The 15,000-nt window shown below is 48.1% G+C and overlaps 3 protein-coding genes across 3 annotated transcripts in view; 1 reads left to right on the top strand and 2 right to left on the bottom strand.

Annotated features, from left to right (window-relative positions):
• Nucleotides 1-1,449, bottom strand: part of LOC126570838 (UDP-glycosyltransferase UGT4-like) — a 5,683-nt gene extending 4,234 nt beyond the window's left edge. Inside the window, exon 1 of the mRNA XM_050228876.1 lies at nucleotides 810-1,449. Within this exon, the coding sequence (XP_050084833.1) occupies nucleotides 810-812 (3 nt within the window). The 5' untranslated portion in view covers nucleotides 813-1,449. The remainder of the gene's footprint in view (nucleotides 1-809) is intronic.
• Nucleotides 1,450-2,955: 1,506 nt separating this feature from the next.
• On the bottom strand, nucleotides 2,956-4,750 carry LOC126568885 (UDP-glycosyltransferase UGT5-like). The gene is made up of 3 exons (XM_050225559.1): nucleotides 4,263-4,750; nucleotides 3,814-4,196; nucleotides 2,956-3,741 (listed from the first exon to the last, which is right to left on the bottom strand). Exons 1-3 carry the CDS (start codon nucleotides 4,660-4,662, stop codon nucleotides 3,019-3,021), a joined length of 1,506 nt encoding a protein of 501 aa, XP_050081516.1. The 5' UTR covers nucleotides 4,663-4,750; the 3' UTR covers nucleotides 2,956-3,018.
• Nucleotides 4,751-12,880: 8,130 nt separating this feature from the next.
• The window catches only part of LOC126569617 (chondroitin sulfate proteoglycan 4), a 10,923-nt gene continuing 8,803 nt past the window's right edge, over nucleotides 12,881-15,000 (top strand). The window contains exon 1 of the mRNA XM_050226839.1: nucleotides 12,881-13,264. Coding sequence (XP_050082796.1) covers nucleotides 13,189-13,264 — 76 coding nt within the window. The 5' untranslated portion in view covers nucleotides 12,881-13,188. The remainder of the gene's footprint in view (nucleotides 13,265-15,000) is intronic.

Below are 15,000 nucleotides of genomic sequence, written 5' to 3' on the forward strand. Positions count from 1 at the left end.
CCGAACGCCGGTTACCGAAAAACGTAATAAGGGAAACCCATAAACCCATCGACGCTGGCCACCGTGCGCAACTGGCCACCGGCCAGTTAGCCAGCAATCTGCAGAGAAATCTGGAGCTGAGACTGAAGCGTCGGGCATCGCAGCATCTCGCGCGAGTGGCGTGCAGCCGCAATTAAGCTGGCGTCAAACGAATGAACTAATAAATATGCCGGTATCATAATCAAAACACTGATTCGACCTCACTCGCTGTGTGGCCGGCGATACCGGTGCAAGACGTATCGGTGGTTTCGTAGTTGAGGGAGGGGGGATTGCCTAAAAATATTCGTAATGTTTACGCGAGAACGAGCTGCGGCAAGAAGAGAACCTCTGCCAGCCAGAAAGGGGTTTTTGGTAAACGTCGCCTGAACTTGGCACTTGGAACGTTGGGCGTCCTATTTATAGGGACCATTTCAAATTGTCCCCAAACACATACACATACACATGCACACGTAAACGTACGCCCCGATAGGCGCTCTTCTTACTCGTGGTGCGCTGAAGTGCAGTGCGCCCGACGCTCTGACCCCCAGATTGCAGCCAACCGGAGCACTTTCCTATCAGGTATCAGGGGGTTAAAACATGGTCGAGTTTATCTTATCACATGGTGGCCGACGGAAAAACAAACAACACGCACCACACGCCTTGGTCGCACCATCGCAGACGAAGGAATCTTGCTGCGAAATTCATTATACCGCCAGAAGGGTCACAGCTGAATGTCATCGCCCAGTGGAGATGGTCCCGGGTTCTAGCGTCGGGAGCAGGGCGCTGCTTACCATTACTGCTGAGATGACTGCAGTGTTGCTGTGTTTCACTCGGTGGCTCGGCGCTTTCACGATAACTAATCACAATCACGCTGCTGGTGTTGCTGATGATGAGTCTCCCCTCCACCCGGGGATCGGACCCATACGGTACGTTCGATTAACGTCCAAACGATGATAGCACCTGGCGCTCTATCACTAGATCACCGAATGGTCAGACCGTTATGTAATGCACCAACCGGACGCATCCGGCAAAATGTGTCGCAGCAATCGGCGGTGCAAACGTTGTCGACCGCAGGTGCCGTTGGGCGTCAAGTCATTCGGCCAGGCAAATTCGTTGCCACGCCACGGTTCGTTGTTCACACACTTCACGCGGTTAGCGAGACGGACGACGCGCTACTGGCCCGCGACTGACCGGCTTGGCTTGGTTTTGGGATCCACACCCGGACTTGATTGACGCCCGATCGTCGCGTCGAATCCTCCGTCGTGTGCGTCCGATGGGCTGGTTGGGTCCGATGTTGGGCCCCCTCCCGAAGATAGTCCTTCACGCTATTCAGATAAAAATACACACATGCGCTACGCTCGCGCACGTGTCCGAGACCATCGGAGATCGTCGAGGTGACGGAAAATTCGGAGGCGTCCCACTGGTCCGTTTGGCTGCTGCAGCGCTACTGAGTGTGGCGATCGAGGCGAAGCGAGCGAGCTGTGATGCAGCTGTTGCGGCCCACTGAGCACATGAGCGATACCTCGCGGCTTCGGCTCCGGCTAGACTAAGCGTGCGCAAACGCTAACGACGCCGACCACGCTGCCCTGTACTGATAAATCACCGGCGCAACTGTGGTGCGATAATCGTCACACCAAGATTATGGGCATGGCGTCCGGGGAAATGTCAGGTGGAATTGTTGTACTTAATCGATTGGTTTACGTATACTTGAGCGTCTTAATTAGTCAATCGGTTTGTGGTTAATGGTTCGAGAAGCACTTTCCATGACCAGTGCAACATTGTATTTTTGCTAGAAATGGACTGGTTGAAGATACTAAAGATCATGTATCCCGGATCAATTCGTATTGTACGGAGGCTGCGAAGATTAAACGGCTTTATCCGTTTAAGTTAAAGTTTAAGTTTGTTCATTTATTGATAAACAAGAATGACATTGAACGATACTGGAATTTCAAACAACATTTTCGTTTTAGAAACATACACCGAGAATAAAATCAAGACGTGGTAGAGGATTCATGATTTTTTAATTTGTTTTTGAATACTTGCTTCACACAGCAAAGTCCATTAAAGCGATTTGTAGTCGTGGCTTTTGGCTGTAAACGTTGTTTTTTTTCTGCCGCCATGTGTCTTACCTTTGGCTACCATCGGTAACGAACACAGGCAACAACGTACAAGCTACAGGTAACAACTCGTGTTTCCAAAAATGTGCCTCAAGGACGATCATCCACAGCGGTGATACGAGGATCCTTCGACGCTTAAAGGAAAACATACAGAGCATCACCGAAGAATCATTGCTAATGATCTACCCGCCCGCGAAAGGAAAGCAATGCCGTGGCAATGGGTAGAACAATCCTTCCAAGTAGGTAAAACGGGAGCGATCGAGTCGAGTAGTTCAATTTCGTTAAAAACGATTTGGATAGAACATACGTATACCTATGAAAGTGTATTCGCGTGTTTGAGAAGTAAAAATATATTCTATCGAAGCGGCAAGCGGTACCTAATCAGACGGGAGGCTAGTTCCATGGATTCACGAGCATAGAACTAGCTTTTAGTCATGCGCCAGTGTAGTTGATGATCAGGAAGAAGTGTTTAGCACATCTGCATTTGTGGTTGTTTTCTCTTAAATAGCAAATTTGATCTACATTTGATTTAAAAGCATGAAAACCAAATAAGCATCAAATATTGTTTGCTGTTCCGAAGGTTCAGCTCATTCGTTTATTCGATACGATTGCCTAATTTCAAATAACATCTTTCGATCATTAGTAACAATCTCTGCATTGGCTGATTTTTTTTCGCTTTATTCAAATGATTTAAAAAAGCTTCGATACTTTTATTTCAATTTCTAGGTAATGAAGTTAATTTTTATTCGATATAAAACTACAAATTAGTCCCAAAAACTATAATATTGCATTGGTCCAACAAAAAAAAATCTAATGTCATTCTATTGCGTTCGTTGAAAAGGGTAATCATCTCAAAACAGTAGCACCATCGTGGCTCCCTTAACTATTTAACCTTGATCTTGCGCTGCTGACGTAGGCCAACCAGGTCAGCCACTGCCCTGACTACCACTATAGCGACCCACAAAACGATTAACACGAACAGCACAGCCAACAACCATAGATCCACCATCGTATAAACCCACCACGGTTGCTCCTCTACACCCGATTTCATATGCGGTGCCCCGTGATGCCGCACAACATACTCGATCCAGTAGACGGCCGCACTAAGCGGTTCGATTGGGTTGTCCCGAAAGATGGCTGACAGTCGATTTGCCTGCTGCTGGAACGATACGTCGTCGAGAATCCGTTCCATCGTCGACTGCAGCCCCTCAACCGTAACATTGATAATGCTCAGCGTCAACCCCAGTCCAGCCTTCTCGAACTTGTGTGCGTTCTGATGCTGGTCACCGTAGAACGGCATAAACAGAACGGGCCGGGCCCAGTAGATGGCCTCCTGCGTACCGAATAGGCCACCGTGCGATACGAACAGCTTCAGATTCCGATGGGCCAGTACGTCGTTCTGCGGTAGCCAGCGTTGTAGCATCACGTTCGGCGGTAGATTCGGAATCCCGCCGGCTGCTTCCCACTTCCACAGGAACCGATAGTGCGCTAGGTTGCGGAACACCGATAAGAACACGTCGAGTGTTGTCTGTGGCATGTCCGAGCTGCGAAGGAACGTACCGAAGTTGATGTAGATGAAACCATCGGTGGCGGAGTCGAGAAAAGTCTGCAGATGAAAAAAGGGCAGGAAAGAAAGCTGAGCATCAAGCGTGAACGTTCGAATCCAATCAATCGCTACCTTTATCTCGCTCGGTAAGGGTTTCGGTGGACGAATGTGCAGCCCCGCAATCTGTACCATACGATCGATCCGAGGACGCGGTTTCGTGGTGACGATGTGTGTATTGAGCAGCGCAATACTGATATTCCGCTCCAGAGCCACGAGAGAAGGCAGAGCTCCGTGGGTTGCCTCCAGATGGCCAAAGTGTTTCCTTGCAAGCGCCGTCTGAGCTGGTAGATAGTAGTACTTCCTATTGAACAGATCCCACAGCGACAGGAACACGTTGTACGCGCGCTCCTGCAACGTCATGTCGTTCTCGAACTCCAGCATAAAGTGTGGCACGTGAGACCACGGTGTCAGCATGCCGAAAGATTGATCCAGGAAATCCGTCTGCCCGAGTGTGTCTGTAGGAGGCAAAGGGTAAAGCAATAGCACCACATTTTCTATTCGATGCAACGCAAATGACTCACTGATCGTCACAATGGGCACACGGTACTGGTAGGCGAGCATCAGGAAGCTCTCCTGGACAAACTCCTCGGCGATCAACAGATCGAAGCGCTGCCCCTCGGTGCGCAAGAACTCACGCACGTTCTCACTCTCGAACGCATGTTCGCTCGTCTCCAACCCTAGCTTCCACAGGATGGACATCTTGAAGAAGGGATTGCTGAACGAAGGTGACTTAAAGAACTCATCCATCGGCAGTCCGTTCGCCTCGAAATCGTACATCGGTTCGATCAGCACCTCGCGATAGCGCTGCGCTTCCCGATACTCATCGGCCGATCGCAAACGATAGCTAGTGATGGCTGTGACTGTGTGGCCCCGATGCAGCAGCTCGTTGATGACATGCTCGAACATCAACCAGTGGCTCATACCAGGGAAAGTGGACACGAGCAGAATGTTAGCCGCCTCGGTGCACCAGTGGCCACCGAAGAGACCAGCAGCCACCACCAGGAGCAGCACTTTCAGCCTCTAGGAAGATGCAGAGAAAAAGGTTAACAAAACACGATGTAATTGCAAGAAGATAACGGAATAGTTTCGTCTTACCATTTGTGGAACAGAAACCTTTTCGGGACGACAAGCACTGCGCTCAACGGCACCTGATTCACGCGAGCGATCGTCACAGACAGCAGCCTCGACCGAGAAGAATGATGGCTCTGAGCGTTGCAGCGATGATCACCCTCGGCGTGCTCATCTCTCTACACCCTTTATCTATCCGAAACGCACGGTACCGATGTATTGGTACTGACTTCTGAGGTCGCTACGAAGAAAGGGTGAAGCGAAAGAACCGATGATTTGCTCTGTGCCGTTAAGATGCCGTTAACGACCGGCCGGCGGGGATGTCTTGATGCTGCTGGTGCTACAGCAACGCTTGGCACTGTAGTACCCTCTCCACCGACTCGCGCCTTTGTGGGATGCTGTCTCCGGAGAGAAGATGACGCTGAAGATGACGGTCATAAAAAAAGGACCCGGCAGATGGTTGGTTGGTTGTGTTGGTTATCCATCATTATTTCGATTATGGTTCTTGTGTCGTGTTTGGTGGATCTATCTTGCTACGTCGAGCGATGGAGAGTGAAGTGCGAATCTTATTTTTGGATTTAATTAGGCGATTTAATGTTTTCGGTTTTGAATTTTATAGAAATGAACTGAACAGGTTTGGTAATTTATGAAAAGATTGGTACGCACAAATTAATTGCTAAATGACGTATTTAGGAAGAGTAACATAATAGTTGATATGCAAATCACAGTGGCATTAAAACAACGGTAAGAAAATCAGGGCATTCCGAATCAGCAAATTCATTCAAATAAAGATATTTCTGGCAAGTTATAAGCAAAATGTAGCGCATATCAGTCATTGAACGCCCCAAATATGAAGAAAAATCTTCTTCATGAAGACAGGACTGCTTGTCGGTTGTTGCATGCGACAATTAAGTAAGTAGTTGGAACAAGAATCATCACCAAATGAAGAAAGAAGATATGAATAGAATACCTGTAAGGAATGTTATAAATGAACAAAGAAATGTTAGATATGTTACAAAATTGATTTTTTTTTAAAACGAAAAAAATCGATTTAGAATTCGTTCATACGTCTACGTCCGTAGACGGTTTAGACTAGAAATCTGTTGTTCATGGTTTAATAGTTCAATCTACTGAGAAGAAAAGCAAAGCATCTTGCTTCATTTTCTCTCATTGATTTTCTGTCTCGGTAAATAAACAGCTGAAAATTCTTTAAACCCAACCATTTGAACAATTTTCAACGATTTATTTTTACAGTGAAATACCTTTTTCTATTTGAAGTAACTTATGGAAACTCCTTGTTTTGCCTCAACTAAACAATTTTGTTTTTATAGACTTAAGTTAAGGAAATAAATATATTTAGCTTCGTAATAAATTATTTGTCTTATTTGTAATCTTTCTATCCTAGGGTGTTACATTTCTTCAAAAATACTTGACGATGTATGATGATTTCAATGATTGAATCCGATAACATTCTTTTCTTCCTCCTAATTACCAAATTTACACCCCATGTCTACTTTTCAAACTTCCTCCGCCTCTTCCGTGTCGCTTTAAATCCTTAAATTGACGAAATTGGATTACGATCTTCGATTAGGATTCGGCTGACCCACGGCGCTACCACCATAAACCGGCATTGCCGAAAGCAACGATAAATCGCATTCCACTGACCGCTACGTTCTGTTGGTTCACTGCATCTCCTTATCGGCCCTCACTAATAAGGAACGATCGTATCGGTCAGTGAAGAGCGATAAGCCAATTGCTCAATATTTGGCAGCCCCCGTGGGCACAATCTTTGAACACTCCCCAAAAAACGAACCAACATCGTTTTTCTTCCAGGAAAATTCGACAAATCCGCCGGCACCGAACACCCTCATACGAGTCCCCTCGTATACTCGGTCCGCACGCGCATTTGGCGCAGACCCGAAGACGGGCGAGCGAAAAACAACCCGGGACCGAACCGACGACGGGGACAGGAAACTCCCGCACACAAAACCTTCCCCCAAAAATCGTGCGCAGCACGAGCACCAAGCCGCGATGCTGCTGTGATCGCAACCGCTGCTCCCAAGTTGCTGCTCATCAGTTGCGACCAACCTTTCGACCGTAACGGATGCCATCTGTTCACCGCGTGCTGGCCGTCGGTGAGGTGGAAAATCAAGTCCAAACCGGTGTTTTTCTCTGGGTGTGCCAAGAACGGTGAGCTTGCTGAGCATGCAAGAAAAAAATCCAGCCCCAAAATCCAGCTGACCAGTGCGCGAATGAATTTTAATGAATCGAGCACGCGCAAAGTATAAACAGACGCACTTGGGCCGTCGCGATTTCCGAACATCATTTTCCATCCCCTGGCGCCCGGTGAAGGTGGAAAATGCGTGGAAGCAGCGGATTTTCGGATTAAACTTTTCGTTCGCGTGTGTGCGAGTGTAACGGAAAATGGGATGCTCTGGCAGCAGAAGGAAAGTGAAAATGCCAGAGAGGGAAAGTGAGAGGGAGAGTGCGCATTAAAGAGAGAGAGAGAGAGAGAGAGAGCGAGAGCAAGAGAAACCAAAGTAAAGATGATCCTCCAACACGAGCAAGCGCCGGGCTAGCGTTTTGAACGGTTAAGTGGAAAACACGGTGACGGTTCAAACGGGAACCGTCGTCCCCGGCGAATCGTCATCTTCTTCCCTGGTGGAAAACGCGGGGTGGGATGCTGGGTGAAACACCGGGAGGGGAATTTATTTTTGTCAACCAATTCCGTTCCGAGGAGTGCCGAGGCAGCACGGCGCATCACGGCTTCGTCAGAGCCAAGGCGGCATCGCTCCTTCCATCGCCACCAGGCGTAGAGCAAAGTCTCGTCGTCCGCCATCCGAGAACCGTCACATTTGCGCTCGCGACTGTCCACAGAGAACAGTGCTGGTGCTGGCACTCGGGACCACGTTTCGTCACCGCGAGCAACGCGAAGTGGATCAACTTAAAACGGAAACGGAACCACGACGGCACGTTGCTGTTCTTTCGCAAATCGCATCGCAACCGTGCGGCGTGAAGAGTGTCTTTTGAAGTCCAGAGTGTTTCGAGTGTTGCGAGGTGATAAGTGTGCGCAGCAGCTTCCAGTGGTACGTGGGAATCGGAAGTTATGTTGCGTGAAAAACGCAAGAAAAAACCGCGAACCGCGAACCGCGAACCGCGATCGTCGCGATCCTTCCGCTCTACGAACGAAGAGATAAAGTGACTCACCACGCCACCGCAGATCACGATGATTCACGGTGACAATCACGGCATGTCGTTACGGTTGTGGCCACGACGGCCACGATTGCGACGGCGACGGCGACGACGACGACGACATTCGCATTTAAGTTTAGCTCACTCCGTGAACGAACACACACGGGCGTTTGTTGTGATCCGTCCGTGTACCGTCGTGGCCATCGTGCGTGACAGTATTTTATAAACGCGAGCGCCCCAGCGAGGGAGCGAGGCGGTGCGGCGGGCTGTAATAAGTCACCAGCACCAGCATCAGTTTTCCGGAGCGAACCGTGACGTGCCTTGGGCGACACATTAGGGTCCATGGGCCGCGACTAACCGCGTGTCTTGTCTCTGTCCAACCATTTTGGGGGGGGGGGGGGGGGGGCAGGGTGTCCCATTGGAGCAAACGGTGTGTCTGTGTGGGGATCTTTATTTATAGCCGCACGGACCAACAACCTAAAGGGAAGGGCGCACGGTGATCCCGGACTCGATCGCGCCCGGCAAGTCCCGGAATTGCGACCAAAAACGTAAGAGAGAGGCCAGAGAGGGAGGAAGGAAAGGGGAGGAGGTGGGAACTGCAACTCCATCCTGGAGCACGAGGCAGATGATGATCTGCAGCAGCATCATTATGCGCACTCCAGAAGATGATTCGCGCGCCGGATATGAGCTGCAACACCACGGACGGTGCTGCCTTCCTTGCCTTTTTGGGACCTACAACTCAACCGCCCTATGGGAGGACATTATAGGGAAGTGAAACACCCGAAGAACTTAAATCTGTCTGCTGCTCGTTTCGGTTTCTTTCGCCCCCCCCCCCCCCACCCCACCCGAGAACACATCCAAGGCGCGCCACGCCAGGAAGCCGTATGTCTTGTCAATCGTCAAACCGTAACCTCGCTGCAGCCTCGACGACTGCGGGTGATGGCCGTGCGCGCGTTGTGATGCAATTATTTCGGAAATAATAATTTGGTTTCCGCTCCCGGGGCCGCTGAACCTGGAGAGCAGCCGTGTGCATGCCGGAAGAGTTCGCGAGCGTGAGCTAGTCTCGAGATGGGCGCCGACGAGGTACTGGTTGACGTTCCCCCCGGTCCTTGTACGTTGACACACCCTGCCAGATCGAACGGACTGCGGGGAGCTAACGGGCTCGGGATGATGTGGAAGTAGCGTAACAAAGAGGCGCACTCTACTCCTGCAATGATGCGTAACGGTGCGTAAGGGGTGTTCGGTTACGCAGGGTACGTACCGGTCTTGATGTTGGCTCCCAGTCCGCCCCCCCATTCCGCTGCCCAGATCGTTTTTCAACGTGCGATTCGATAGAAGAAGAGTGTATTTGAAAACGCAGACAGAACCCCCAGCCCACCGCTACGACCCCGTATGCTCTGGTTAAAAGTGGATTAATTACCTTCAGTACACCCACGCACACACCCTCCCCCAGCACCAGCCCCTTTTTGGCCACTTGGCTAGTCGGACAGAAGTCTCACATTTGAAGACGCATCGCGATCGCTGCCGCCTCTCAAGTGCTCAATGGTTGGCAGCGATAGAGTGATCTGCAACGAGGGATTCGATGCTTCGCTCGCAGATCTTCTTTGTCTGATCGTTGGATCGAAAATTGATTGCAATTGTAGCGGATCGGATCGGAACTGGTGCGAGATGCGAGTGGGATGCGTGGTCAACGGGAACGCCCCTCATATACTAGAGGGTACTTAAGCCATCAGCGATCTGTTGACGGGTTTGTTGAGAAATTTAAGAGAGTGGCGCGCAACGAACGCATTTGGTCATTGTCAAGATTGCCACGATTGGGTTCTGCAAGGTCTAACGAAGATTCTTGAGGCTAACACTAAGACGTTTTCTTTTGTGGTATTGATGTAGTCAGTTCGATTCGCTGGTGAAATTAAACACACGTCCAGGACAGTTGTCATACAAAACATGTTGTGTAACTTATTTAGAATAATAAAGCTACTAGAGAGGTATTTTTGTGCGAACACATCAACGAATATAAAGGTCATTCGATCAACATATTTAATGTTATTCTTTTGTACTGGAAACTTTACCAGCAAACATCATACACCGATCTTTGGTACAAGCAACATTCAAGACTCTAAAGATACACAACAGTTCCAAATAACGTCCCGTACTCTTCGCCGTTTTCTCGAATCTCTTAATCGTTACCATAAAGTGACGCGCCACATAAGTCATTCTTTTATTGTCATCAGCTAATCCCCGATACTTTGCAGCACCTAATTTATGGGACATTGAGCCGCCCCAAGCTAGGGCTGAAATTGATATCCTGATAGCTTCCAGAGATACTTTGAATACCTTCCTGGCGACGACGACGACGAGGAAGACGGAGAGTCTTCCGTGGCCCCCAAAAAAACACTACCTTCGCCATTACCAGACGATGAGAGGGCCAGAAATTTATGGCTTCACTGGGCAGAATTGAAACGACTGAAGAGTGAGAATAACGGGGGGTGGGCCAAATTTATGAATCTTCCCCCAGTTCTGGGTTGAATCATCAAAGCAACAACAAGCACTGCTCTCTGTCGCTCTTTCTCCTCGGATTCGTGTCGATTGACATTCGCTGCACATTCGGGCTCCCCGGTCCCCTTGTTCAAACATCATGTTTAGTTAGCAAAAGGGAGCATTATACATGGCGCACGTGGTCCATCTCCGAAGCATCCTTAGATGTTGGGATTATGTATCGGTAACAGCAGACAAACCGACACAACACGCGCGCTTCGCTACTGTTTGATCATTAATTTTTCCCTAACTCTTCCGATCAACTTCTTGAGTGTCGCTCGCCGTCACCGTTCTGCTTAGATGTCGTTTGATGTCTCCTCAGGTTGTCGCACTCCATGGCCATGGTTTCGGTGTCTTTTTGCTTTCAGAAGATCGCGCACACACATGCATCGCACACGGTCATCGTGCTCTTCGGGTAACCTATAAAGTAGCTAATTAACGTGGGATAAATGCTTAAATATAGACACCATTCTGGGCGCCGTTGCAGTCTGGGGCCCGAGTGGTTCCAAAGCCAAAGCCCTACCACCAACCGCCGTTCAATCCGAATGGTGTTCGTGAGGGCGAAGGCATACAAGATCGCTTCGTTACAGTTTCGATCGCCTTCGAAGAAGTCGCCACCAATGCACTTTACACTTTGTGCAAATGTAGCGACGGACCAGACACTTCAGACACTTATCTTCTTCTTCAGCTTCTTTCTCTGCTCTCCTCCTCTCCGATCCATCCAAAAAGGGCCAGGCAAGGAAAATTAAGGATAATAATTGTCTCGCACGCCCCAAGACCATATAATCTTGCCGCGTGACAGGTTGTGACGGATGAGATGAGAATGCATCGTTGCCACTCTGCCTTTTGTTTACCAAACACACGCCGATGACGGCGAGTCAGCACCAGGCCAAGGAGTGCATTTTCTCGTTCGAAAGGCGCGAAGGAAATCTAATGGGAAAAGGCAATGGCGTTGCTTTTCCCCCCATTAGATGGAGGGCCTGACTGCTAATTTGGGACCAAACCGAACGTCCCAACGAGGTTTGTTTTACAACTTTGAGCCCGCTACCAACAGCCCTAACGGTAACGATTGGGGGGCTGCTAGATGGATGGCAATGGCGTAGTGGTGCGTATGGTGGTGGTGTATCGTCTGCGGATTGGCGTCGGTAAAGTGCATCATCACTTAAGGATTGGATCGGATCGGATCGGGGACACCAATGCGAGACAAACCGGGGAATGATTCACCGGCGCAAATGGACTGAAACGTTTGTGGAAGCGGCCTGGTCTGTGACAAACACTTCCATTGTTTTCTGCACGACTCGTTATCAAGCTGTTATTATTCATATGTGAAGCATGGTGATCAGATTTAATCCCAATTACTTTGAAAGTTTTATTTAAAGAGCAGTTAGTCTTTGATGCACTGCCGTTTGTTGGATTTTCACTCATGAACTCTCTCAACTTTCTTTCATTATTATTGATTGAGTACCTATTCCTTCAAGTTAGTATATACAGATACGTTCTATTTCCACAAAGTTGATGAAAATTTGCATTCTAGCTAGCTACAAGAACTTTCTACTTGATCAGCTAGATGATAAAATTGTTCGCTCTTTAATATTCGCAAATCTCTTCATCTAAATCTTCATTACTTCTTTGTTTGAAATAGATTTTCAGGCGACAAAATCCTGCTTTCAACCATTGCTGCTTTCCTTTCAAGCAAGCACAAACCTATGGCCATGACGATTCCACATGACTTATGGCCTTACAGCTCTCCAAATCCCCAGAGAAATACAACTAATGCGGATCCCAAACGATGACACAAAAATCCCCGAATCTCCACCAACGACACTCAGAGCATCATAAACAAATACCGAACGGAAACTCGATCCGAAACACTTATCAATCCACTCGAGGCGGCCCAAGTCCCAGCGCGTGACTTCATCAGCCGGGAACCGCGGAAAATGCCGAGACATTTTTCACCGACCAAGGTTCCATTTCGTGCTTCTCCTCTCTCTCGCGCCCCAAGCAGCATGCCACGGTAGTGTTTGTTTGTCTGCTGTCTGCTTCACCCAATTGGGAGGGCTTAAGGATTGATTGGCGACGTTGTCGACGTTTCGGCGTTTGTTTTGACCACCGGTGCGCGGTGTTGCGTGATTGCTGGAATGGAATCGAGTTTGTATGGCGATGCGATGTGTGAGATGCGGAAACTATGTGACCCGGGGCGCTCCGCTCGCCTAATGGCCGAGGATGGCGCAAAAGTGCGCCCGGAATGTGGCCCAGGGGCTTGAGCGGCGCCGTCATCGCTGCTGCTTGTGTTGTGAAAACGTGATCAAATGTTCTCGCGTTCTGTTTCGTCCACAGCAGATCTCCGCACGAGACGGTGCGCAAGAATGTTGATAGTTTAGCGGAAGAATTGTCGTGAAAGTTCGCCGACGTACGATCACGTGCGTGACAAACGGACGGCAGTAGTGGTGGTATTGATGGTGATGGTGATAATGAAAAAATGCAACCGCTATGTGGCTACCATCGGGTGCACTATGGTACCGTGCAGTGAAACGTGAGTTGCTGCACACGATCCGGACGAAAAAGAAAAGCGCGTGAAAATCCCCGGGCCGTTAAGCCGTGAACAGTGATTTGCCGGAGCACAAGAACCACAGAAAGCAGCCGGCGTGCAACATGGAACGACGGTCACGGATGGTGTGGCTGTTCATCTCCCTTCTCTGGCTACCGCTACTGATCGATGCTGTGAAGGGTAAGTGGTGTGGCGCGAGCTCGTGCGCACACAAGAAAAACGTTCGACAAAAAAGGCTTTCGACGATTTTAATTACCAGAGCGGCGAGGGTGTACCGCGGCTTGTGCCAAGAACAGCGGGCAGCCACCAAGCCGTTTTAACGATCATGAAGATTGATGAATCAAGATGTCATATGGCGCGCGGAAGTCACTCGAGTGCACGCCATGTACGTGGACGTCTGCTAGCCAGAGAAGCCAGGCCGCCGGAATGCTTCCGGAAGACGACAGATGTTCACCGGTGGTGTCACCAGCATATCGTGACAGACACACCGCTCTATCGTGGCTGTGGAAGGATTTCTTGCCGGCCTGTTTTTTTCTTGTGGTCTGGTCTGGAATGGAAATAAATTATTTTCTCGAAACCGAACGGAACAGAACAGAGCCTCACTTTATCACGTGGTGCAATGGTGCAAGGGTTTTTTTTCGGCTAACCGGATGCCATCGCCGCACTTGGGATGGTTCTTAAGCAAGGGGGGAAATAATTTAAAGTGATTATCTACAAATAGGATCGGTGTTAGGGACACGGGACGAACAAGGTTGTTAAACATTTTCATCTGTCAAACTCGGTTCGGTTTTCGATCCTTTCGATCGAACCATTTTCCTTTCGGTGTTACTCTTGGCTTAATTTGCTAGAGTGTCAATCTTTTGCTCAAGGAAAGCTTTCAGCTAATGACATTGAGCGTTGATTTTGCTTTCTTTTTTCCTTTGCTTTCTGCTTCTAAGATTGGGAAAGGATGAATACTGAATACAGTTTCACAATTGCTACACTGCATAAATCATGCCACACAGCTGCTGTTTGGTTGTTCAACAAGGAATCTATTTCAATTCTAAACTCTAATGATCTAAAGGGTACAGTTAAGGGATACATGACTCATTTCTAAAATACCAGAAGTTGAAGGTGTGCATGGTATGATTAAAAATTAAGTCAAGTTTTCTAAGATTATGATTTCGATTGGACAATTTTACATTCGCGTTTTAGTTTTAACCGATGATTTGGACAATTTAAACGAAATGTTACAATCAATTCTGGTCTTGTCAACAGCAAATCCGTTTGAAATCATGTTTTTATGATTTTTTAAGCTATTGATAGTAGAATCCTATAACCTTTGATGATGAGCAGGCTTACATTTCCATTGAGGGATTTTTTAAAAGATGTTCTATTCATAGACAAATTGGCAAAGCTCTCTTGTAAAAAAATCTCTTTAATCCTCCGAATAAACCACTACTGCGAATATATGCCTGTGCTATGCATACTGAATTATGCTTGATGTTGCTTGAACACGAGGTTTATGCTGCAACAACTACATATAGAACATTCTAATGCGATTCAAATTGTGCTAATTGTGCAATTTATTTTTTTGCTGCAATTTGTTTATTATGCAGTCAGCCAGCACTATTTAAGACACGATCGACCACACAAGATCGATTTTTTTACAGAGAATTTATTCTCGTTTGGTATCTTTACAATGTTGTATGTAAAGATGCAACATTGTTGTTTGTTTAACAGTAAATCTTCCAAAACGTCAAATAACACATTGATAACATCATGCATAGAGTTTTTTTTTTCTCAGAACTCCCAGGGAAATTCGTCCCGAATGAAACGTCTGTTAGTCGACCCCATCGATTGACCGCCGAAAACGCGTGAAACGATCGAAAGGCCGGCAAAACAAACTTGCCTAGACAGTGTCTGACCGGCTATGC

This window comes from Anopheles aquasalis, chromosome 2 (assembly GCF_943734665.1).
Source record: "Anopheles aquasalis chromosome 2, idAnoAquaMG_Q_19, whole genome shotgun sequence".
NCBI lineage: Eukaryota > Metazoa > Arthropoda > Insecta > Diptera > Culicidae > Anopheles > Anopheles aquasalis.